The 25310-nt window shown below is 38.1% G+C and overlaps 4 protein-coding genes and 1 non-coding gene across 7 annotated transcripts; 4 read left to right on the plus strand and 1 right to left on the minus strand.

Annotated features, from left to right (window-relative positions):
* The first annotated feature begins 1123 nt into the window (after positions 1–1123).
* LOC141820933 (CSC1-like protein ERD4) lies at positions 1124–4549 on the plus strand. Its single transcript, XM_074708298.1, has 6 exons — positions 1124–1594; positions 1962–2110; positions 2241–2516; positions 2596–3440; positions 3643–3898; positions 3987–4549. The coding sequence occupies exons 1-6, from the start codon at positions 1324–1326 to the stop codon at positions 4371–4373; spliced, it is 2184 nt and encodes a 727-aa protein (XP_074564399.1). The 5' UTR covers positions 1124–1323; the 3' UTR covers positions 4374–4549.
* A 778-nt stretch (positions 4550–5327) lies between these two features.
* Positions 5328–5399, plus strand: TRNAQ-CUG (transfer RNA glutamine (anticodon CUG)). The gene has a single exon. It is a non-coding gene; the product is annotated as a tRNA-Gln (tRNA).
* Positions 5400–6419: 1020 nt separating this feature from the next.
* LOC141820842 (B3 domain-containing protein Os07g0563300-like) lies at positions 6420–17040 on the plus strand. Of its 2 annotated transcripts, none has more exons than XM_074708197.1 (11): positions 6420–6790; positions 7196–7277; positions 7397–7513; positions 8044–8849; positions 8990–9086; positions 9691–9865; positions 10512–10588; positions 11056–11418; positions 12489–12538; positions 14729–14796; positions 16050–17040. In XM_074708197.1, exons 1-11 carry the CDS (start codon positions 6645–6647, stop codon positions 16637–16639), a joined length of 2571 nt encoding a protein of 856 aa, XP_074564298.1. In that variant the 5' UTR covers positions 6420–6644; the 3' UTR covers positions 16640–17040. The 2 variants fall into 2 exon arrangements, with proteins under 2 accessions (XP_074564298.1, XP_074564299.1); XM_074708198.1 differs by having other exon boundaries at positions 7415–7513.
* A 2445-nt stretch (positions 17041–19485) lies between these two features.
* LOC141820957 (uncharacterized) lies at positions 19486–21921 on the minus strand. 2 transcript variants are annotated; one of them, XM_074708326.1, is made up of 2 exons: positions 21148–21882; positions 19486–19688 (listed from the first exon to the last, which is right to left on the minus strand). In XM_074708326.1, the coding sequence occupies exons 1-2, from the start codon at positions 21856–21858 to the stop codon at positions 19680–19682; spliced, it is 720 nt and encodes a 239-aa protein (XP_074564427.1). In that variant the 5' UTR covers positions 21859–21882; the 3' UTR covers positions 19486–19679. The 2 variants fall into 2 exon arrangements, with proteins under 2 accessions (XP_074564427.1, XP_074564426.1); XM_074708325.1 differs by lacking the exon at positions 19486–19688 and having other exon boundaries at positions 20913–21921.
* A 1292-nt stretch (positions 21922–23213) lies between these two features.
* Positions 23214–24277, plus strand: LOC141820839 (uncharacterized). The gene is made up of 2 exons (XM_074708194.1): positions 23214–23503; positions 23639–24277. Exons 1-2 carry the CDS (start codon positions 23235–23237, stop codon positions 23694–23696), a joined length of 327 nt encoding a protein of 108 aa, XP_074564295.1. The 5' UTR covers positions 23214–23234; the 3' UTR covers positions 23697–24277.
* The last annotated feature ends 1033 nt before the right edge of the window (positions 24278–25310 follow it).

The raw sequence follows: 25310 nt of genomic DNA on the forward strand, positions 1-25310 counted from the left end.
TTTAGTTGTTATAATATAGTATTATTAGTGATGATCAAATATTAGAATAATATAATATTGATGATGAAATATATAATTATTAATATAATATTATTAGTGTTAATTAAAGTTAAAGTGTTCATGTAATGTTATTAGTATTAATAAGAGTTGAAGTGGTATTATAAAAGTTATGAATTCTTAATTAATATAACAGTATTAAAAATAAAAATTATTTTGGAAAAAAAAATATATTGGCGGAGGATGGAGTATTATTTTGATAATAAATAAAAAAGCAGTGGGTTTTTTTAGCTCTTTTGATTTTATCATTTTTTAAATAAATACATAATAATCCGTAAAATTGGAAGCTAAATCTAGGGGATTTTTTTTTTAACCATGTTGCCGGGAAGAAAATGACGGCTACATGCCTTTCATGAAAACGACGACTCGGCGACCCGACTCACCAACACGCGTAACGCACGCGCGGACCACGCGACATCCGGGTACGAAATGGGGTAGCATGTGGCGGGGCGGCGGAGGGTTCCGCAGTACCGATTCGCTCGCCGACCGTTGCAATCTCGGCTGCCCGACGGTCAGAGCAGATGTGTCGGCAGCCACGCGATGCCGACGCGTGTCCTCCCGCGGATACGGCATTGGATCCGTTAGATTACGGTTAGATTCGAAGAAAATTACAACGCTGCCCCCTCTATCTCTTCGCCTTCTGAAGCTTACTACGTGAAGTAAACAGAGAGCAAGGCGGTTCGAGCAGCGACGGGGAGAACATGGCGTGGTCCTCCCTGCTCATTACTTTTGTCACATGATTGGTTTGTCTAGATGTCGAAGTTCTCTGATGAGATGATTGAACTTAGTCATCCAACACACAAGAAGGCAACAACAGAGAAGGCAATTATCATCATCATCATCATATTTCTATCTGAGAAGAGCATGCAGGAACAGCAGTTCCCAAGGCTAAAATTGGCTTTGGAAATTATACTCGGAACCTTTTTCACCGTGGAAGGAGCAACACATCGCATCACGTCAACGTCTCTCCCAGCTCACGTCCTCATTGATGATGGCACTGCACCCCCAGAAGAAAGAGTGTGGCACAAGTGTTGATAAAAGGCACATCGAGCTGCAAAAAGAAAGTATTTCCTTTCTTCTGCTACAGAAATAGGAATTTCCTGCGCAGTGTGCAAAGGAAAAGAATAGAAAAAGAAAGAAAGAAGGCAACGGCCGCTTTTAAGGGCCTTTATTCCGTGAAAGGAGAGATCTTTAAGAGCAGTAACGGATAGATAGCGCATTAGCAACAGGGGAGGAGGAGGAGGAAGTGGAAGGAGCGCAGAAGTCATGGATTTTAGCTCGTTCGTGACGTCCCTGGCGACGTCCTTCGTCGTCTTCTTGGTGCTGATGTTGGCCTTCGCCTGGCTGCAGAGGAGGCCTGGCAACGCCGTCATCTACTACCCCAGCCGCATCCTCCGGGGCTTGGACCCCCTGGAAGGGCGGAAGGCCACGAGGAACCCCTTCGCGTGGATCAGGGAGGCCGTGAGCGCCTCCGAGGCCGACATCATCGCGGCCGCCGGCGTCGACGCAGCCGTCTACCTCGTCTTCCTCAGCTCTGGTATGGCGTACATGTGGAAGTTCGCATCTTTGTTGACTTTCAGTGTTAAAGACTAAACCTTCGACATGTTTTAGATTCTTCATCATCTGAGAATCTGATTGACTCTCACTTTTCCTATTTATCAACAGACACGAAAAGAAACCTCTAGGTCACTTTTCTGAATTGTTAAATTTGAAAAATAATTCCATGAACGTAGTTTCTGAGGAAGAATGAAGGGAAGTGTTCTAAGTTTCCAAACTTGTTGGCTGTCAAATACGAACTGTTTGATAAGCAATTCTTGAGATCTTTCTTTGTTAAATGCCTCTCTGAGAAATGTTACCATCAGTCATGCAATCATCTCGAGTAATTTCTGCATTTGTTCATGCAGTGTTAGCAATACTGGTCCTCTCTGGAATTGTTCTGCTGCCAGTTCTTCTTCCAGTTGCAGCCACTGTCCTTACTCGACCATCTTCCTCGGATAGCAATAGCGAGGGAGGCTTCGAAAACCTCGACAAGTTAACCATGGGGCATGTCAATGTAAGTGAATGACAAACAACAACTATTCAATCTCAACCATGTACAACTTATCTTTCGTGATAACTATCATATCATGTTTAGGCTCATTGAAGAGTTTTAGGCCTCAAGTTTTTGTTCTTGATTGTATCAGAAGGGAAGTCCGAGGTTATGGGCATTTTTACTTGGAGTATATTGGGTTTCTTTTGCAACATACTATGTACTATGGAAAGCATATCGACATGTCTCTAATCTGAGAGCTGGAGCAACATCAAGTGAAGAAGTAAGGCTCGAAGAATTCGCCATATTGGTGAGGGACATACCGGCAACTGCCTCCGGTCAGTCTATTAAGGATCAAGTGGAATCATACTTTAGATTACTTCACCCGGAAACATTTTACAAGTCCATGGTTGTCACAGACAACAAAGAGGTAGATTCATCCACTATGCATAGCTATGGTTCGATTAGTCGTGTAACTCTTCTCATTGTTTTATACTTGTTTCTTTCAGGCTGACAAAATTTGGGCAGAGATAGAAGGCTACAAGAAGAAACTTGCTCGAGCAGAAGCAGTGTATGCGGAGACGAAAACTACAGGCAAACCAAATGGTAGGAGGCCCACAAACAGACTAGGCTTTCTCGGTCTAGCCGGCGAAGAAGTTGACACCATTGAGCACTGCAATCAGAAATTAAAGGAATTGGTACCTAAATTAGAGGCTGAGCAAAGCATCACCCTAAGGGAGAAACAACAACAGGCAGCCATTGTTTTCTTCAACAGCAAGCTTGCTGCTGCTTCTGCTGCTCAGACAATTCATTCTCAGAAAGTCGATACATGGACAGTAATGGAAGCTCCCGAGCCACGGCAGTTAATATGGGCAAACTTGCCGAAGAAGTTCTATGAGAGACAGATAAGAGCTTCTGTCATTTACGGCATAGTCTTCCTCACCGTGGTCTTCTACATGATCCCCATTACATTTGTCTCTGGTTTCACAACTGTGGAAAATTTGAAGAAGTATCTGTCCTTTACGAAGAAGATTGTGGATCAACCAGCTATTAAAACTGTCTTGGAAGCTTACCTGCCTCAGCTTGCACTCATTATATTCTTGGCTCTGCTGCCGGGTTTTCTTATGTTTCTATCGAAGCAGGAAGGAATCCCCTCCGAGAGCCATGCGGCACGAGCTGCCTCCGGGAAATACTTCTACTTCATAGTTTTCAATGTCTTCCTTGGAGTAACAATTGGTGGTGCATTGATTGATTCACTGAAGACTATTGTTAACCACCCTTCAGAAATTGTCACATTGCTCGGAACTAGTCTGCCTAAAAGTGCCACTTTCTTCCTCACCTTCGTTGCTCTCAAGTATGATCCTCGCCTCTTGTTCTTCAATTTCTGATACAAATTGATAGCTATTGATTAGTGAGAATGGAAAACATGACAATTATCTAACCGGGATATGTTTTTAGTTTATATGACCGATCAAGTAGCTTTCCGGTTACAATTGAATGTGTCATTGAATTATATGTTAACATTGTATGATACATTGTGCTTGATTGGATCTCAGATTCTTCATTGGCTATGGACTTGAGCTATCGCGTATCGTTCCTCTTATTATCTTTCATATCAAGAGGAGATTTCTTTGCAAAACTGAAGCTGAGGTTAGAGAGGCTTGGGCTCCTGGTGACTTTGGTTATGCGACTAGGATTCCTATCGACATGCTGATCATCACCATTGTTCTCTGTTACTCAGTAATAGCCCCTATAATCATTCCTTTCGGAGTCATGTACTTTGGCCTTGGCTGGCTGATCGCTCGAAATCAGGTTGAGTGCTTAGTTTGTTCTTAACTAGAAAGCTAAATGTACTTCTTCTTTGATCCTTAAATGATCATAGTGCAACCTTCTGATGCAGGCTCTTAAAGTTTATGTCCCGAGATATGAGAGCTACGGTCGGATGTGGCCTCACATGTATTTACGGATTATCGCAGCTCTGATTGTATATCAAGTCTCGACGTTTGGCTACATTGGCTTGAGGAAATTCGTATATGCCCCCCTCTTGATTCCCGCCATTGTGTCCTCTTTCATCTTTGCCTATGTGTGCCGAAAGCACTTCTACCTTGCCTTTGTCCACACACCACTAGAGGTTGTTGTTGCATCACAAGGAAAGAAGGAGATCCCAAATATGGAAGCAATATACACAGCTTACATTCCACAATGCTTGATCAATGACAAGTTTGTTGAGGACGGCGACATGTTTGAAGATGCTCACTCGCAGTCGTTGAGAACGACATCGTTCTGAAGTAAAACATCCATTCCCTGACTAAATGCTGCATCAGTTTGGTGTACATGTGATTATTGCATTGTGTTCTCTGAATTCTGTTTATAGCAGTTTGTTGCTGATTTGGTTGCTAGTGTTTAAGACTTGTTGAAGAAGTGTTTAAGAAACTATTTAGAATCTATTGTGAGTTTGCGACTTATTCGTGTCTATGAAGTCCTTCGTATTTGCTCGTTTCGTGTAAAATGAAAGAAAATCCTAGAACATGAACCTTAAACCATTAGAGCTAGCACACTGAGATGCTGTTGATTTGTATCAACTTATGAAAACCATCATGCTGAAGAAGGCCATCAAGAACTGTCTATGCTTTGCAATGAGTCTTATCAATTATCTCGACTTCCAACCAGCAGTTTTGTATCAAAGCCTGTTCGATAGGATTGCTGCAAGTTTTTATAAGTTGTTTATGATTCTTTTTACTATCACAGCAATTGATCTTGCTGACAGAACAAACTCCCAGGAAAACTAAGTTTGTTTATTTCCTCAATGAGGCTTAATTTAGATCATCAAATCTTTTGCTAAGTGAAGAGGAATTATGCATTCGATCTAAAGAAATGGACACAAGCATATGCCAAAAGTTGAAACAAGTCTTGAAGATTAAATAAAGTTTTAACTTCTTGAAAATTAAACACATACACAAATTAAACCTAAAAAAATGACAACTTTACTTGTGTTTTGGCACTATTATGAATACATACAGACACACAGTGAAGTAGATTTAACAGAACATCTCGATCGAGAAAAGCTATTAGGCAAAAACACTTTCTAAAATAGTGATGGAAAAGCTATTAACCAAAAGCATCAAGCAACTTCAGCCCTAAGAAAGTGATTTCCAATGGCCACAAGATGCTTACTCATACATCACCTTTAGTTCCAAACAAAAGTCTATATATTACTACAGATTGAAAGATTACCATCCGTGGTCCCATGGTCTAGTGGTGAGGACATTGGACTCTGAATCCAGTAACCCGAGTTCAAATCTCGGTGGGACCTTTTTTTTTCATTTATTATTTAAAAATTTTATTCATATTTTAAATTATAATTATGCAAAAAGCTCAAAATTAGTCAGCTCAATCCCGACCAACAAAAGATTCACCCTCGCTGTTCGGCTCCAAACAGCGGATCCCATGCCCACGGCGTGCGGGCGAACGCGTCACGCGACAACGTGACGTCGGCGGTGGGACCATCCTCCATGCGAGTATTTAAGTTCGCCTGCGAACGAAAGGATAGAGATCGAGGACGTGAAATCCATCGACGCTACGATAGATTCGGATCGAATCCCACGCAGAATCACGTCGGCGACGAGATCCGCCGTCCAGTCGTCAGCTTCGCTGGGCTCAGCCGTCGACACGTGGCGACCGCACCGGAGACCAGCGTGCGTGCGGTCGCGCGGACGGTGAGAGGCGCCGCTCCCCGCGATAGGTTCGGCGAAAGCGACGAGGCAGCGAGCGTGCCCGTTGCAGACCAATTTTCTATCCATCCACGCAGAGAAGAGCTAAAAAAACCAACCACCACCCTGCGGGTCCCTTCACCCGCTGGTGAACATAAGCCCGCTTGCTCAATTTTTCATAACCATCCTCGTACTTCTACTAAATTATATAAAATAACATTCTAAAATATCATTTTACTGCTATTCTACTTTCTTCAAGACGATGTTGTTTTAATTAAAACTGAATTAAAATAGCTCTAAAGTGAAACTACTTTGAAGCAATTTAAATAAAGCCTTTAAGTAGGATTATTTTGGTCAAATTAGCCGTGGAGTTGCTTGGGTCAAAATGAATCAAAGATTAGAAATATTTTAGTAAAAATAAGTCTACTACTGTAGTACTAAACTATGGGTAAAAAATTATGGATAAAACAGGGGTTAAAATAAAAAAATATCTCTCAACATATTTATCGAGTTACCGCTTACCGGGGGTGAAGTTTCTCACGGAAGACAGGCAGGCCGAGGTCGGAGGGAACCAAGCAAAGCAAAGCAAAGCAGCAGCGTTGGCGTGCGAGGGAGGCAGCGGCTGCGATTCGAGACGGCGAGGCAGCAACGACGAAGCAGCAGCAGCGGCATCTGTCTCTCTCCTATAAATATCTATCTATACCACAAGCATCGAAACGCCGACCTTTTTATTCCACCTCCTCCGCCGATCCCTCTTCCATGCCTCCGGATTCGATCTCCTCCCGTCCTCGTCGCTCCCCTCCGTCCACCTCGATCTGATCGCTCGCCCTGCTCCTCTCCTGCTCCCCATGTCGCCTCCCTCGCCGGCGGCGGCCGTCGCGAAGATCTGCTTCAACTCCCAATGCAAGGAGCCGCTGCCCGACCCGCCGCCCGCCAGGAGGAAGGGCTGGCGCCTACGCTCCGGCGAGATCTCCGAGCTCTGCGACCGATGCTCGTACGCCCTCTTCGCTTCGGGCTTTCCACGCCGGAGTGATTCTCGGACTGGATCTCCGATGCTTGGTCGTCTTTGATTTGCTTTGGGTTCCTGGATTTTTCTAAAGGCGGTCGCTGCTCCGCCCTTCTTTTTCGCGTCGGATTCGGGGTTTGAATTCGTGCTTCGTGCTTTTTAGTTGGAACCGTTGGTTGATCGGGTGTCAGTGGTTTGGGACAGTGTTTTTTTCCCCAAAATTTCTATCATAAACGCGGAAATCACTTTGCTTTCAGCTTTCATCGATCTCTTTGGATTTGCCAAGCTTTGACTTTTTTTTTCCTTTTTTCTTTTCACACGTAACTGGCTTTCTGTCGGGATATTGAGTATTGGGATGTTTATACCTGTCCAATGTCTTTTGTTTGCTTTCAGTTGCACTTTCGAGCAGGGTAATTTCTGTGAAACGTATCACTCTGACGATGGGGGTTGGAGGAACTGCGAAGCGTGCGGCAAGGTTTGAAATTAAGTTGAATGTTTTGTCTCTCAGTAATTAGGCTACTATTTGATCCGCTCAGGAGCGTTCATTCTCAAGAGTGTTTTTTGTTGATCCGTGGAACATACTATCTGATTTAGCTGGATTTTTTCCCCCAGCGAGTGCACTGTGGATGTATCGTCTCGGCCACTGCTTATGTGCTTCTTGATGCTGGTGGCGTTGACTGTGTTGCATGTGCAACGAAGCCTTCTGCCATGGTGAGTAGGGAAAAATAAGTCATTTCTGTTTCCTAGTCATCTTATGGAGCTTGCCTATTCCTTCAACGGTGAAATTTCCAATTTTCTAGGAGTATGATCCCAAAAATACTTTAGGATATATGATTAAGTAGTTTTCTGGTTGAATACAGTAATGTTTGAATTTTGACCATTTTAGCAAAATTATATTTTCATTTCATATGCACGCCATGCAAAGTGAGAAGTTTATTTGAATTCTGTTTTTGGTTTTGGATGCTTATTTATCTGTGTAAATCATCGGTTGTGATTAGAAATGCCACTTGAGGATTCTGTTTAACGAGACATTGCCTTGCATAATTTATTTAGGTTATTTCATATCCTCATAATTTTTTTGGTTCTTTAACCTCAGTGTGGTACATAATTTAGTTATCAAGATACAAATCATGTGATCTTCTTCATAAATGCAATTATAGGCACTTGAAACAGAGCACTTATATCCTTATTAAGTACTGATCTGTGATTTGATTCTTAGTGTGCACTGCATGTTTTCTCAGGCTCCAAACCAGATGATTTCATCTCCTATGCTTGTGCCCCCACTAGTAACTGAGAGGAGGGAATTTCCTGCTAAAAGCTGGAAATCTGTTAATGGTCCGTTTTTTGGACAGTGGCGGCAAGCATCACATATGTGGAATATGACAAGTGCACAGTCAGACTTGCAACAGCGTTTGTCATATGAATTTGATAGACCAAATACCACTGAGAAATTTAGTTCTGGTGGGCGTTTCTCTGTTTTGGCTCATGAAAAGAAAATTGAAAATATATCAGACAGACCAACCACTAGCAGCCTAAGTAATATCATAAGAGGAAGATGTACCAATATGAAAGTACGTATAGATGGAGCTTCTTCTTTTGGTACTTTTCGAGAAGGCAATACTGATGGAGTGCAAGATTCTCATAATCTTGCTGGAGATAATGATTCTGTTCGTACAAGGAAAAAAGTGAGTGCAGACTGTTGTTCTACAATCTCTTCTGGTGCCATCCCTGAAGCCCAACCAATTTCATGCATCAGCTCATTATCATTATCTAATGTAAAGGAGGAACCTTCCTCCCTTGGCTTAGTTGCTTCCATTCCGTCAGCAAATGGCTCAAAGGAACAACACAGATTTTCAACAAGACAACCACAGCACCAAGCTAGCCCTCCCTTATCCAAGCAATTTTATCCTCAAAGTGTAAACGATGCTGAATTGCAAATTCAAATGCACAATGGAAAACCTCGAATAGATAATCTAGTGCGACCTCAATTACTTCCTCGATATTGGCCTAGAATAACAGATCAAGAGCTACAACAAATCTCTGGAGAGTATCCTTTTCATGTGCGTTTTGTAATTTTCTTTTGTTTCTGTTTTCCATTATCATGATTTTTTTATCCATGTAAATAATTGGGTCTTATGATTAATCTATAATTCACAATTTAATGAAGCTTTCCTGACCTGCTATCAGTTCAAATGTTGTGATTACTCCATTGTTCGAAAAGATGTTGAGTGCCAGTGATGCTGGGCGTATAGGAAGGTTGGTGCTGCCAAAAAAATGTGCTGAGGTCATTGCTTGAACTTTCCCACATTGAGAACTGAAATTATTTTATGATTATTATCTTGTTTGACCATCAGTGTATGAATTTTTTTTCTTCAATTACTCTCCATGCTGTCATCCTATGTTTGTCGCCATCATGTGGCCTAGATGCACTCATGTTTACTACACATATTATCATTTATGTCACCCATCATGAGTTAAACTACTAAATCTCAAGCATTTTGAATTGTTAAGCGCATGGACCAAAATTCCAGTGCCTACAGAAAAGCGACCCTTCCCTTGTAGTCCAAACATCTGTCAATTGAAGGTGCTTTTTGTCTGTGTGACATGGTTTATGTAAAAGCTTTGTGGTGATTTCCTTTAGGTGTCTAGTTTTTTTATTATTTATTTATAGATTTAGCTTGTCACAATGGCCATGCTAACAAGGTTAGCATAATTTGATGTTTTTTAGATGCTCTGATGCTGTACCTTTTATTATTTTACCCAGTGATCACATGCTTACTTTTCTGTATGCATATAAATTTGTTCAATAGTAGATTAGCGGTTGAAAGTTTATGGAGAATAAAAAATTGTAGTGACTTTTAGTAACGTGAGTGACTATTACAAAACAGGCCTACTTCCCTGCAATTTCTCAGCCTGAAGGGCTTCCACTGAAAGTTAAGGATGCAAATGGCAAGGACTGGGTGTTTCAATTTCGTTTTTGGCCAAATAATAACAGTAGAATGTATGTTTTGGAGGGAGTTACACCTTGCATTCAGGCAATGCAATTGCAAGCTGGTGATACAGGTATGGATTAAACTTTCATGAAAGATTGTTTAGTCTGTAACGTCCTCCAGGTTTGAAACTGTTGTATCTATGACATTTCTGCAGGTCTATTGTAATTCTATTGTGTCAAACTAAACCTTTTCTTGGACTTCTGTACCCTCGGACGCCTATAACCTTGGATGCCCATATAATTTAGCATAGATTTACCTTTTCCTCTACTATTACTGCTGTAGTTTTGGATCAATGGGGAGTGATGATCCCAAATTTTCTTAACATCTTAATACTCATGGTTATCTACTGATGTGACAACCAGTGTTGATGGCTGTTTTGAGAATTATAAGGTGCTCTTTCTTTTGTTTTATCTCCCAGGTAAAGTTCTTTTTTGATGCGGTAATATATTAAGACTTCCATAGTATTTTACTTTTAGGGTTCTTGGCTATATCTATGGAATTATCACCGTGCATTTACTCACCTTGCAATGTGTGTATATGATATGTCTATGAGCTTGCTTAAGCAGACATGAATCTACTAATATATTTCCATCTATTTGTCTATGATATGAGCACATACACAGATGTGTGTGTAGCTGCGTAAGAGGATTTAATATTTATGGATGTCTGTATATATAGCATATCTTGTTGCATATACTTATTATGTGTCCCTGCAGTGACATTTAGTCGCATGGATCCGAAAGGGACATTGATTATGGGTTTCAGGAAGGCTTCTGGTGCCTCTAATGAACAGGTCCGTAGGGGAAAGACGCTCTGGAATAGAGAACTATTTAGATAAATTTGTTATAGTCCTTAAATTTTCTATTGCCCTTTAAAGGCTTAAAAATTAATATTATTTTTCTTTTGGGTTTTATCAAGCATTCAATGTTCAAGTTTTTTGATTGAGCATGGCCTTTTCTTTCACAACTTCACCTGCTGTTGTTATGATATAACTTCTCTAAGCATACCTGTTATTCTACAAACCACCCATTAGTGGCACAGAGGTGTTATTTTACTTTAAATTTCTAGAATGGTGCTCATTGGTACATAATACTTACTGAAATGTAGAAAATGAGAACATCATTTTCTTGAATACATATGTTTTGTAAAAAAATGAAGGGCATTGATGAATGTCTTGTTCTGCTCTTGTAGTCTTTTTGTTCCTTTTTATTTTCATAGGATTTTTTACATTGTCATGGTTTTTTTCAAATTCATTGACAGGACTCGCAAACACTTAAACCTGGCAATGATTTTTCAGCACCTCCAGAGGCCGACTGCAAAATCACTGCTAAAGATCTCAAAGGCAGTGTGGAAACAAGGAACTTGGCCAGTACAGTAGAGCAGAGGAACTGCTCTAAGTTTGCAAATGAAGGTCTGCTAGGGCTTAGTGCTAGGTCATCACAGGGCACTAGTAGAAGGAAAGGCGGCAATCTTGGGTCTAAGACTAAACGTCTAAGAATCGACAGTGAAGACTCCATGGAATTGAAGCTAACATGGGAAGAGGCTCAACAGTTGCTCCGTCCATCTCCTAACTGTGTTCCTAATATTGTTTTGGTTGAAGGTCATGAGTTTGAAGAATATGAGGTATTTTACTTTGCATTATCCTGCAACCTTCCTGTCGTATCATTTTTTTAAAATTCTTGTTAGTAGTTTGTGAAGTATCTTTGTATATTTTGTTAAGAAAAAGGAGTAAATTTAAGAATGCACACTATCAATTCCCTTACCCATGTCGGACAACTGCTACTCCAAGTTGGACTTTGACAAGTCCTCCATTGACCATAGAAAAAAAATCTGGAAACAGTTATGTTGGGAACCTAGATATGCACGTGTCAGATAATTACACCCAAGTCCCAAGTAATATACAATATAACTAAGAGAAACCTTCCTGTCAGAAAACTTTTGCATGAGAATCCACTACAACGATCATAATGTAATTGGTTGATCCAGAAATTGTGTCATTTAACTTGTGAGATTCCTATCTTCATCTGAACTTATTCCAATTGAGTATTTGTTCATATGAAATGTTTGAGCTTCCTATCTTCATCTGAACTTATTCCAATTAAGTATTTGTTCATATGAAATGTTTGAGCTCATATTTGCAATTGGCTAGATAATTCTATGTTAGAACTAGTAGTTTAGCAGTTTTAGTATCTAGGTTGAGCAATTGACAGCAAAACCATACTATATTGAGTTGATCATTCCTGAATTGCAACTGGTTTTGGTTTCAAAATTTCTGTGGATGAACAAGCCATTGGCTGTTGAATTAATCATTTCTTTATTGACATTTTGACTTTAGTTCAACATCAATCATCCCACCTGTCTTTATAGGAATATGTAGGGATAACAGTTACGTTAGAGAGGTACTTCTTTTGTTTGCATTGACATTCTGTGCGGTAATTTTGCTCTCTATACAACTAATGTGTTGCAATGTTTGAACATCATTCATGACAAAAGACTTTCCAATCACTTAATGTGATCTAACACCACTCATGGATTATATACTTTCTTGTAGTTGATGTATTTTTTTTTCAACTGATTCAGAGTAGAACGTTCTTGTTGTCTTATATTTGTTTATTTGACTTAGTATATCAGTTCCTTCAGGGAATGTAACATACTAATGTGTTTTTTTTTGCTGATGTGGCTGTTCATGACAGGAAGCGCCAGTATTTGGAAAGTGTACATACTTTGCTGCTAACCAAACTAGGTAACCTATCCTTTTTATGTGCATCTCTAAGAATGCTAAATGACCTTCATATTTAATTTATTGATCATGAACTACCATAGGGCTTTCACTTGTAGTAGATAATTTTGACCCACTTGTTGGTGTATGGATAGCAAAGTTGATAATGATTACTTGCATTTCCTGTTAAACTGAGGCTAGCTAACTCTCTATTTGAAAGACTTGTGTAAATGTAAAGAAGCAATGTCCTTACTGTTTTTAGAAAATATAGACCTCAAGATATACAAATGACTCTCATAGGTGGTGTGCATTGGGAGGTTTTACTTGTCTTATTCTTCATTCTCCCTTCTTTTTTTTTTCTTCTCCCTCTATTATCTCCATGAGTGTCACCTTAGGCAACAATGCTCTCTGAGATGGACTCTTTGTTATTTCTTCTAGATTCTTCTCTGATCAGTCTCTTCCTTGAAATAAGTCGGTATGCATGGAAAAGTTGCTAAAATTTTGAACACTTTGTTACATTGGCACAATTCCTAGTGTCCCTGTATCTGCCTTAACACCAGGTTACAGAAAAGCTAATTCTATACAGTATAGAAGTGTGTATTCATTCATAGAAAAATAAAAATAAAATAGAAAATACTACTAATCAGGAACATCTAGCTGTAGCTTTCTATAGATCAAGCATCCAAATATAATAGATTCTATACCTGACAAATTGAATCAATTAGAGGTGAAGTTATGCAGATTGAGAAAGAATAAAGAGATTCTAATTAATATTATTAAAATTAGAAGTGGTAAAATTTTTTTAGGTTATTGGCAATATAACCTGACATAATGTTCAGTGACAGTTAAGGTCCTGGCCTACCCCGATTATTTTGACTCACAATTACTTTGGTGTGGTCATTGTCGTACAACAGTAAGAACTCGCAATGGGCTCAATGTGAAGATTGCTCAAAATGGCATCAACTGCCTGTGGATGCACTCCTTCCATTTAGATGGACCTGTTATAACAATACATGGGATCCTGAAAGGTGATTTAGGATGTTCTAGTTCCCAAACTAAAGTTTGGTGACGTTGTTTATGGCATTTAAAAGCTGGATTTGCTACTGCAAAATTTATTGATAATTTTATTCCCTACTCATTGGGAGGATGACATTTTTGCAGTAATATGTTAATAATGATCATTCTGCGTCTGTTTGACCATTTCAAATTGGTATTTATAGTGGATTATTTGTATATACAAAGATATGTATCATCAATAGAATGGCAATATACAAAGATATGTATCATCAATAGAATGTCAATATTTACAGAAGAGCTATCAATTGAAGATCTCAATCTTCTAGTACAACCAACAAGATCAGTGGCCTCATTGACATATCTATCCATGACAGAACTTAGATGTCAATTTAACCTCCCTGAATAGGGACCTGCGATTTTGCAACCTGACTTGACTTGTCCAAACTAGCTATCCCATCAATGTCATGTTAATGCAGGGAGCATAGTATAATAGTTCTGATCTGCCAGCCAAGGAGGATGGAGTGGAGTATATGATGTTTCACCTCCCTGCACACTACATTAGCTCAGCTTTCTCTACCTATGAAAATGACATTTTAAAATTCTTTTCTTTATCTATATAAAAGGCTGAGCATGCCCCATGACAATTTAATCCTCGACAGTAGTGTGCCTCTGGTGAGCAAGTTCTTTGCTGATATATATTTCTTGCACACAAAAGGAGTCATGTCATTTATTTTTTTTCCCTTCATTTGGACAAATTGGAATTTTACTATCCCATAGAGTAGACTCTTTACCTGAAGTCAGGTAGGTATCCAAATTTCAAAATGCCATGTATTTTAAGAATAGGTAGTCTATATTCACTTTTCTTCATGAAAGTACATTATGAAGCTGTTTATGTCACAACTATTTGAGGCGTGCTACAGGATAATACACTTCCTAAAATTCCACAGATGGAATTATAAAAAGCCCTTGGAGATGCTAGTTTTAGATCAAACAGGTAATTAGCAAAATTAAATTACGATGCTTATTGGACACTAGAAATTATGCAATCATGCTGGGCCTAGTTATTTTATTTTGAATTCTTTTATATTCATTGAAGGAGGTATATTATCTATGGCTGCTATTGTTTGAAAGTGCTAATGTTCTTGTATCTGTTCCAAAATATTGATCGATGTGCATCTTATTCCTTTTGATTTGTAGGTCTTCATGCTCAGCTGCTCAAGAGTTGAGTTTGGAGCAGCTGGCAGAATTAATCCCATGTAAAACAGGTATCAATTTCTTCATAATAAATTTTGTAATGCTAGGACTTATTGGTGAATCAATATGTTAATTTAAGCATTCCTAACTAGGACTAATATCTACTGTAGGCCACTAGTCTAACATGATGTTTTATCTTCCTACAACGTCCATTGACTTGCAATAGAGTAAAACAGAAACATGAGAATATGAGATAGATCAAGTAACTATTGACCTTATTCGGTAAGGGAGTTCCTTCTCCCTCCTATTGGATTTCACAGAAATCAGAAAGAAACATGTTTTGGTTACCTTTCTAGGATCAGGGATTTAACAAGTTGGAATATCTTATTATTATTATTATTATTATTATTATTATTATTATTATTATTATATAATACCTATCTTGCAGATGACATTCGTAACTCTCTTGTACTCTAGATGTTCAATATTGCCATTTGTTTGCTGTTACTGAAATTATTCAATATGATAGATATTTAAGTTCTATCTTATTGATCCTTGTGACTTATTTATATGCATTTTATTTGTTATTCTAAATTTTGAGTGTTCTATATCATCTTGGTGAGATGTCTAATGCAATAGTTGGGTATACTAAAAAATAAATAAAAATGACAATTTATTATGTTTTAGATTATTTCACTTCTCCTTGGTGGATGCCAAACATGAAAATTTTCTAGGCTTACCTTTTCTAGGAGTAGTTTATCTCGTAATCCTCTTGTTAGATTTTACACTTGGATACAAACAATTACTGAGAGCTTACAACTTACTATCAGATAAAAAATTGAGAGCACTTCAAAATTCTAACCAAAGTGAATTTGCCAACATCTCTGCCAATTTCTTTTTGATAGAATTGGAAATAGTTGTGATGTTTGTAATGTGCCGTTGATCACAGATTTTGAAATTTCAGTCCAAAAGCATATTGCTAACATACACTAGTCCATTGTTGTTTTTAGTTTGGTGAATATCCAAGTTCAAAACCCTCCTCTCGGCATGCTTGGACGCATGCTGATGGGTATCAAGCATCTACACATACCGAAACCATACCATTCTGGTCGAGAATGAAACCACGACATAGAATGATATTTTAAACTTTGGCCTAACAGTATTGAAAATTTAACTATTTATTGAAAAAAAATCTTACAAAGTTCAAGAGCTGAATATCATTTTTGATTCTCAGTATGCATACCTAATTTTGATTCTCTTTATCTTTTGCTGTTCCACGGAGAGTAGAGTAGAGATTTCCAGTAATAGCTATTCCTGTTTGCAGGTCCATCGAAGAGGTCGAGAGTCAAAGCTGAAACCGACATGGAAGTCTCGGATGGACTGGATACACTTGCCAACCTTGCCATTCTTGGAGAAGGAGAAAATCTCCCCCCTCCCTCACAACCTACAACAAAGCATCCAAGGCATAGGCCCGGGTGCACATGCATTGTTTGTATACAACCCCCAAGCGGCAAGGGCCCTAAGCACAAGCAAACTTGCACATGCAATGTATGCCTCACCGTCAAGCGAAGGTTCAGGACACTCATGCTAAGGCGTGAAAAGCGCCAGTCAGAGAAGGAAGCTGAAACCTCAGTGAAGCACCAGAAACAACAACCCAACCTATTGCCAGAGAAAACACAAGTAGGGAATAAACCATCAAAAACAAGCACTCTAGTTGTGACTAATTCCCCAACCAAACCAATCTCAAACGAGGAGGGAACTAGTGATGAAGCTCTTGAAAGCAAAAGACTATCACTATCCCCTCTGAGGGCTCCTCAGATTGATTTGAATATTCAACCAGAGCGGGAGGAAGAGCCATCGCCAAAATTTGAGAATGGCAACATGATTAGCCTTCTCGCAAATGTGACAACCTAAACACCTTCAGATGGGTCAAAGTGGGTGAGATGATGCCATTTTCGCAACCTATACGTGGATACACTCCTATCCTAAACCGACCTCCTGTATATACATACCTTCACGATGAGCCAGGAAGTTGTATTCCGGTTTGGGAACAAAGCTCCAGCATTCATCCTGAGTTGTAGCAATAATTGTTGGAATAAAATTCCCCCATTGCTTAGTTTTTTGGGTTCTTGTGGGGAGTGCATGAAGGTACATTCGTAATTATTATTGTAACCATTTGCAAGAAAAGAGCTTCGCTGTTGTAAAAGGCAATAATACTACTGAATGTATGCAGTTGTAGAATTTCCACTCTCAAAATAGTGGAGCTTGTTACCAGAACTAATGACTCCAGGCATTTGAGCTTATTTTATTGACTATTTTCGGTTACTTGTTCTATGTGTTCCACCAACTCTTTTTGTTCTATAATTTCTGGTTGCAATCTCATTCCAAACTGGGAGGGTTTATCAGTCCGACTAGCTTTTACATCCCTATTTGAATATTATTTACAGAGAATTTCACAGAGTTATAGATGGATAACATGATCTCAATAGTTGAGACTGGGATCAAATTAAATGGGATAAAATCCAAACCGGAGTTTTTTTTTATCGAATTGTTGAAGGGTTGATTTTTTATCAAAAAGATGTTTTCATCCTCTTATAAAACGATACAATTGTCTTCCAATTAAGAGTGTGAAAAATTAAACTGATCCATCAATCGCATCTGATCTGATCAGAAAAAAAAAATTAAATTAGGGTTGAGATTTTACGAAAAAAAAAAGTTATGGTTGAGATTTTTCGAGTTCAGGTCAGGTTTGGATTCGAGATTTTAGATTGACTTAAATTCAGCTTGGGTTCAAGTTTGAGTCGATCTGGATTGATTCAAATTTAGATTTTTTTTAGGATTAAATTAAGTTTTATTTTAAAAATTAAGATATTTTATATAATATTAGTATGACAATGTTAAAATATTGAGATAAAAATGAAAAATTATCGAAAAAAATATCAAATTTTTTTTTGGGGGATTAAGCGGGTTATACAGGTTTGGGTTTGAGTGTAGGGTTTTGGATTGATTCCAAGTTTGGGTTGAAATTTTTTTAATAATATTTTTATTTCAATCCGACCTGAACCCACTTGACTCATCCGAATTGACACCCCTACCTTTAGAATTATTCACATTATTATCATGTCTATATCTTTCGTCTAAATCTTGAATTGGTTGGACACATTGTAACAGCTACAAAACTATAACTGTTATACAATTATAGCAGCTACAAAATCATAACGACTATGAGAAATTTTTTTATGATAAATTATTCAATGATCCTGAAATTGAGCTGTTATGGATTTCATCTCGTAATTAATTATAGATTTATGAATGAGTTTCGATTTTATATATTATGGCGTGGTTCAACCAAGTTAAAAGTTATAACATCTCAAATGTTAGAATTTAATATTCACGTTAAAGCAACTATGAAACCATAGCTATTACAATTGTGTAGCAGTTATGAAATCGTAGTTGATATAACTGTGTAATAGCTTAGTTATAGCAACTACGAAACCATAGCTATTATACAATTGTAGTAGTTACGAAATCGTAACTGCTATAACGTGAATGTTAAGTTTTAAACTTTGAGAGATTATAACTTTTGATTCGGATTGAAACACAAAGCACACAATATATCAAATCGAAACTCATTCAGAGATCTACAACTAGTTATGGGGTGGAACTAGTAACGGCCCAATTAACTCAAAAAATATCGTTCAAATTTTTTTTGAAAACTCTAAATAATTTGTCTTTAAAAAAAATTTATATTGTAGCAAGCTATGATTTCATAACTGTTATAATTATGTAACAATTATAAAATTGTAATTGCTACAATTGTATAACAATTCAATTGTAGTAGTTATAAAATTATAGTTATAATATAATAATTTTTGTAACTGTTATAATGCGTCTCATTTAAATGAAAAATAGATTTAAATAAAAGATAGAACAATAATGAGAATAATTATGTCAAAAGATAGTGAAATATTTTTTAATACGATTCAGTAAATGAGTAGCGTCCTTCTGACTTTTGTCCGATTAAATTTAGTTGGACGGTCATTTCTTGATTTGTTTGATTTTCTCTGTATTTGGAGCTATTTTATCTTAGTAATTGTTATTATGTTTTTATTTTGCAGCTATTATTCATGGTATAAATGAGTTAAGCTGAACTTGCTTGTTTTAATTTAATTTAATTTTTTTATCAAAAATTCTATTTTTTTTTGTTTGACCCAAGTTTTCTATCAAGCTCAATTAATAACATCATATTGTTCTTAAATAACTTAGGTATAATAGTGATCTAATTTATTAAATTTATATTATTTTTATTTAAAATATAATATAGGCAATTTGAGATTACAAGAATTTAGATTATTGTGTTTTTATATTTGAATAAAAAAATAAATTTATAATTAATAATTAGTAAATTTAAGAAATAAGTTTACACATAAATTGTTCATATGCTAGTTTCCACTACCGGATAGGTTCATGTCCACGAGGAGCATCGCTAAATTCATTGGGCAGAATACAACTTAAATATACCTCCCATGAGTAAAACTAGACTCCATGCTATGCAATGGCTTCAAACCCTAAGTCACAATTTCTTTAAACTTCAAATGATAATAATACTTATTATTATCATCAACAATGGGAGGGGAGAATGTTAGTTTCTTTACAATTTAAAGCCAGCTTAAAAAGAAAATTGGATTTTTAATCTTACTTTCTCACCTTCTCTCCTAGTAAATAAGATTGATAAAATCTATCTTCTCTACTGTCTTTTCTAAATTTCCATTCCACCCTAGTTTCTCTCCAAATAAACAAGAGCCAAACCTATCTATATTTTACCTTTTAATCTTGCTGCTCTCCTCTCCCCTCATAATCATAATCATAATCATTTCAAAGTAAACAGATTATACATTGTCACACTGCCTAATGAACCCCAAACAACTCTCTTCCAATATCCAGTTTCACAACCTCAACCCTTCTGAAAAAAGAAAACACAAAATGTCAGCCATTTTGCAATAAAAAATTGTGGCCTGATCTTGCAATATCGTTTGCTAAATTGTTACTCCATTCTATTGTTTTATCAAATAAAAATTTGCTAAACTATTGTTGGTCTGAAGAAATCTGTTCTAAGTGAAGTTTAGCCATAAAACATTGAATGCTAAGCAAACTTGTCAAAGTAGAGCATGGCCACCATATCAAGAAAACCTACTAGGTTTGCTTTTCCAAAATGATCTGGAAATAACAAGGTGAAATCTGGAGAAATTGCCTCATAGATTGAATGTACCAGAAACACATTAGCTTAGAAGACTGCTATTCAAAACAATGCTCATGACCTTGGAAGGTTTTTATAAATACAATGTTTGTGGATTCAAGATTAAATATCACTTCGAAAACCAATTCATACAGCTAATGCCTTACATACATCAATTCTCATAAAGGATATAATGCATATAGGTTTTGTACTCTTTAAGTCAGGAATCATCTAACCAAAACCAAGCTAGTTGTTCAGTTTTACAATATTTATTGGACTCTTCATCTATACCATTTGTGCATACATCAACACTGATCATGTTTTTCGCATATCACTGTTTCTAAGAACAACCATCACACACTTAGATCAAGGTCATCAATCATCATGTAGTTGTTAAGCATCTGTTATATGGACATATTTGTTTATTTCAAGCTTCTATTTCAAATTGATAGTTGATAATTACACCTTATGCAATATTTAAATTGACAGCACATTCATAAGCACCTGCATTCTATGTGGTAAGTGGTTACCATAATCATATCTCTAAGCGAAAGGGATCTGAAAAGATGAGATTGAGGATCATGCCCAAGCAAACAGAGGAAGATGGGATTCCAAAGTGATTCTCACCAACTACCCTCAAGAATTTAAGGTAACTGATAAGGCATCATGATTCAGCTTACATAATCAAAGAGCAATATTGGATTTGATTCATTTGAATGCCTGAGACCCATCAAACTATTTCATGTATTGACCTTAATTAACATGATTGTTTCTTGCATTTCATAGAAATCTATACCACTAATATCTGAATGCAGTACTAGTTAGACTTCAAATTGTTATAGGTTATACTCTCTAGAGTCAAAGATGTGTTGTTGTGTATGCTATAAAACCATCGAATGTGCATTGTCAAGAAAGATCTATAGATAAAACAAAAAAGCTGATACGTCTAACTGAAACTGATAAATCATTCTTCTTGGTGATTTCAGAAATATGTACAGAATCAACTACAGATCTATACAAATTGAACGTATTTGGAAACTAAGGAAGCAATTTTTTCCTGAAAGTAGCACAAAACCAATCAAAGAATTGTGCGTGCCATACCATCGTCAAGTCAAGATGCTTTTTTTACCATGTTTTTCATCACGATAAGCGTCATATCAGATCCAAGCATGGTCATATTCCTCACCTCTAAAAGGATTGATCTTTTGAACAGCGCCTTGATCTCCTCCACTTCCTGGGCCGAGGACGGGCGGTTCACCGCCAGGACGATGGCTCCTCCTCGGCGTACGGTGCGCTCCATCTCGGAAACGAACCGAGCCGGGAACAGCGCCTCGGTTACGCCGGTGCTGAAGCCGAGATCGAATACGTTGTCGAAGAATGGAAGGTTGTGGGGGTCTGCGCGGCGGACCAGAGGGAAGAAGTCGATGATGTCGACGCCGGTGACGTCGGCGACGCCAGACTCCTGTAGGGCGGCAACCTCGTGGCCCGCGCCGGCGGAGACGCAGAGGACGTTGGTGGAGTTGGAGAGGATACGGGCGTCGCGTAGGGTCGCGAACAGGGCAGCGAAGGCATCGGCTCTGCGGCGCCAGGCGCGAGAGGAGCGGAGCTTGGCGAAGCGTTTCTCGGGGGTGACGACCTCGCGGGCTGCGACATCGCAGGAGGAGCGAGGGGAGGCGTCTCCTTCCTGTGCGGGCATCGGGCCGCGGTGGCGGCGGGCGACGTGGCGATCGATGCGGACGACGGGAGCGGGAGAGCAAGAAAGGGAGGAGTTCGAGAAGAGATGGAGGAGGGCCAGAGTACCGACGGCCGCGAAAACGAGTGAGATCCGATTGAGCAACCGCTCGACGTTCTTCTCCGTCGCCATCTCGATCTCCATCTCTCTCTTCTTCGCTGCCATCGAAGGCGGAGGCCGTCGAGTCGCCTCTCTCTCCTCCATCCCTCGGCCCTCGCCCTCTTCCATTGCTTTTCAATGGCTGAAACCGGGCCGTCGAAGCCCGGCCCAATTAGGTAACCTTCACGAAATCGCATCTGAATTTCATTCTTTTTTATCTTTAGTTTATTCATTCTATTTTTTTAAATAAATTCCATCAGCTCCTATAAAATAAAATGACTAAGTTATCTTCAATACAATGTTTGATATTATTATCTCCTATCATATATATTAATTCTTGAATTAGTCAGATAGATTCATTGTAGCATTTCATAGTTATTACATTTCACATTATAGCAGTTACGAAATCGTAACTGATATAATATTGTAACAGCTATGATTTTATAATTACTATAATACAAACATATCTTATTCAATAATATTCAAGTTGTAGCAATTACGAAACTGACTGTTATAATATTATAACAGCTATAATTTTTTAATTACTACAACACAGTTTTACTTGCTCAACAACATTCATATTTTAATAAATACGAAATATAGCTATTATATTTATTCTGTTCAAATAAATATGTAAATTACAAAATCATAACTATTATAATGTAAATTTATTCTGTTCATACATCTGACTAATGAGATTGATTCAAAAATTAATATCTATGACTAGAGATAATAATGTCAAACAGTATACCGAGAGCAATTATACCATTTTAGAAGGGACTAAGGTACCCTTTTGATTAAAAATTAAAAAGGAACACTCGTCCCTTTTATTTTTACTCATTATTTTATTAAATAGATATTAAAGAATATTTTTAAAATTTTCAATATTTTGTTCTCGATATTTGCTTGTGATGAAGCTTAATCGGACAAAGGATGAAGCATTGCATTGGTTGGCATATGCTTGTCAATGTGCTTTTGTCAGTAGGCATGCACTAAGTGGATCTTGAGTGAACTTTGTTTAACAATGAATGATTTGTAGCTTTAATTCTAGATCTCGAATCTTTGATTCTTCTTTATTCACATGGATAGTGAATATGACATGCATATATGTGGACGCATGAACAATTAAAATGTGTTTCGAATGGGCAATCGAACAAACCTTGAAAGAAAATATTGATTATCGATAATTACTTAGAACCAGTGTTTAAATTGCTTGTTTTAGTGTTAAACAATGCCAAAGTTTACTTATTTTATTTTTAACTCTTAATTTTGGAATTTTATGAATCCACTAACCGATCCTAGCCGCTGATCACGATCAACGGTGTTATCCGAATCTAGGAGCAGAAGGGTAACTTGGTCATTTCGCATAGCAAACGCTGGCGCTCCATCGCTCTATATAACACGTGGCATACTGCTGATTTAGTTGTGACTACAAGCCAGAGATGATGAGTTCGCTGGACTTCCCCAATGGCCGGCGATCGCCACGGCCGGAGGCGGCGATGGACCGGACGTCGGAGCCGACCGTGTCGGCGAAGAACCGGCGGAGGGCGGCATCGTGGCGGCCGTCGCTGATGCCGATTTCGGAGGACGTCGCGCTGTTCGCCAACGGAGATGCCACGGCCAAGGCAGCCGCGGGCGGCGGTGGCGGGACGCGCAAGGCGTCGAGGGCCAAGTCAGCCGGCAGAGTCGGTCCCCGCTCCTTCAAGGACGAGTACGCGTCTCTCTCTCTCTCTTTCCATTTCTAGAAATTTCTCGAAGTAGAAGTAATCTTGTCGTAGATTTTGTCGGGCGTTCTTAGATTCTCTGGGATCTAGTATCTAACAGATCACCGTTTGATGGATTCCAGGTACTATGGAGTGGCTAAAGATGTGCCAGCGTTTGCTCCAGCCGCCTTCATATTCTAAAGAGTAAAACCGATTCAAGTCATGAAATCATAAAGAAAAAAAAAATGAAGCTAATCTGTACCTTCCTTTCCTGTCTGTCTTCTACTGTGTACATAAACTAATGCTCCCTCTTTGGCAGCATGGAAGTTCCTGATGTGTTTGGTTCAGCAATCTGATAAAGCACATAATATTGAACACGAATCTACAGATGTAACAGAGTTCAGAGCAATAATGCTCTAGTTAAATCTCTGTCAATTTAAATAATCGAATTTGCTTACCACCAAATGAATCAATCAATTGCTGATTATGACACTGCTTTTAAGAACCAGATAAAATTAGTGCAAATCTGAAAAATATTGACATCTTGCTGAACTCCGACACCATTTAAGATCCTACTTATGAGAGATGGTTTCATAGATGGAACAAGTATCTTAACTAAACAAGGTCGAACTGAGTGAATGTGGAATCGATAAAAACACATGAAGTGAAGCCTTTTTGTGTTGGTCCTAAGGCTTGAGAGTTGTAGAGAAGACCGAAAGGTGAGTGCTTTTTGGAAAGATGACAGTTTCTTACCTTTAATTTGGCTTCCTTTTGAAAGAAATACAGAAATAAAAAAAAAAGAGAGAAGAGTTTCATGAATCTTATATCAAAATAATCAGAAGTACATGAAAGTTGTTCCTTGAATATCCAATAGCAAATCCTGATGCTGAAAAAAATTTAGTGCAGTAGTGCAAACTTAATGGAATTATGTTCTTTCTTTCCTAACATTTATTACTCTTTGAACCAATTTTGAAGGAGTTCTTAGGGGAGCATTTGGCCATCACCATACTAAGCAACTCTAGAGAGAATTATGATGAGAGATCTGGTCATTCAAACAATTAAACCTGGGAAAAAAGAAACATGACAAATAAAGAATCTATCCCTTAAGTATCTACTGAAATCCATTTTCACATTTTAAGTTCATGTAAAAAATTTTGATTAATAAACCTTTTGGTAGCTGTGCAATTGTTGGATAGTGATGACTAATTGCTGGTAAGAGTAAAATTTCTGGAGACACTTGGCTTTATAATAAATGAATGTAGACATCCATGATGTACATAAACAGGAACAGAAAGGCAAGATTGTTTGAACAAATAAAAAATTATGCACAGAGAAGCAAATCAAAGCCCCTGGGAAACATGTAAAGTTAAACAAATTATTCATAGACCAGCAACAAGAGCAAAATATAAAACATATGAATACTACAAACTTATCAGGTACGACCATACCAGACTCCTAAAAGCAAACGTGATATCACAAGATTGACAGAAAATGAAATTCTAACCTCTCCTTGTCAGCATTTCCTTCAGACTGCTCAACAGAGATTCAATTATGGACGTTCGTTCAATTGTGCGGTTCCCTTCATCTACTCTAGCTGATTTATGTATATTTGTATTCTTGTGCACTTGATGGACATTCTGACCTTGCACAAAGTTCACCTACACAAGCGTTCAAATGAAATCCACATGTTACAGACAGAAAGAGCCTTTGAAAGCTTAAAATTTTACCAGCTACGAGAGCAAGGCAAGCATTTGGGGAGGAAAAATGGATAGCAATGGATCAGATCAAGATGCACGATATCGCCAGATACCTGCT

The sequence above is a fragment of the Curcuma longa genome, unplaced genomic scaffold (assembly GCF_044706935.1).
Source record: "Curcuma longa cultivar G26 ecotype Majalengka, Jawa Barat unplaced genomic scaffold, ITB_CL_G26_1.1 utg8573_np1212_1322966_RagTag, whole genome shotgun sequence".
Lineage (NCBI taxonomy): Eukaryota > Viridiplantae > Streptophyta > Magnoliopsida > Zingiberales > Zingiberaceae > Curcuma > Curcuma longa.

Excerpts from the sequence above, each read along its gene's own strand:
- LOC141820933 (XM_074708298.1), top strand. The coding sequence starts at position 1,324 with ATGGATTTTAGCTCGTTCGTGACGTCCCTGGCGACGTCCTTCGTCGTC. Across the intron at positions 3,441-3,642 it reads CTCACCTTCGTTGCTCTCAA|ATTCTTCATTGGCTATGGAC; the intron begins GTATGATCCTCG and ends ATTGGATCTCAG. Across the intron at positions 3,899-3,986 it reads GGCTGATCGCTCGAAATCAG|GCTCTTAAAGTTTATGTCCC; the intron begins GTTGAGTGCTTA and ends CTTCTGATGCAG.
- LOC141820842 (XM_074708197.1), top strand. The coding sequence starts at position 6,645 with ATGTCGCCTCCCTCGCCGGCGGCGGCCGTCGCGAAGATCTGCTTCAAC. Across the intron at positions 12,539-14,728 it reads TTTGCTGCTAACCAAACTAG|GTCTTCATGCTCAGCTGCTC; the intron begins GTAACCTATCCT and ends TTTGATTTGTAG. Across the intron at positions 14,797-16,049 it reads ATTAATCCCATGTAAAACAG|GTCCATCGAAGAGGTCGAGA; the intron begins GTATCAATTTCT and ends TCCTGTTTGCAG.
- LOC141820957 (XM_074708325.1), bottom strand. The coding sequence starts at position 21,921 with ATGGAAGAGGGCGAGGGCCGAGGGATGGAGGAGAGAGAGGCGACTCGA.
- LOC141820839 (XM_074708194.1), top strand. The coding sequence starts at position 23,235 with ATGATGAGTTCGCTGGACTTCCCCAATGGCCGGCGATCGCCACGGCCG. Across the intron at positions 23,504-23,638 it reads CCCCGCTCCTTCAAGGACGA|GTACTATGGAGTGGCTAAAG; the intron begins GTACGCGTCTCT and ends GATGGATTCCAG.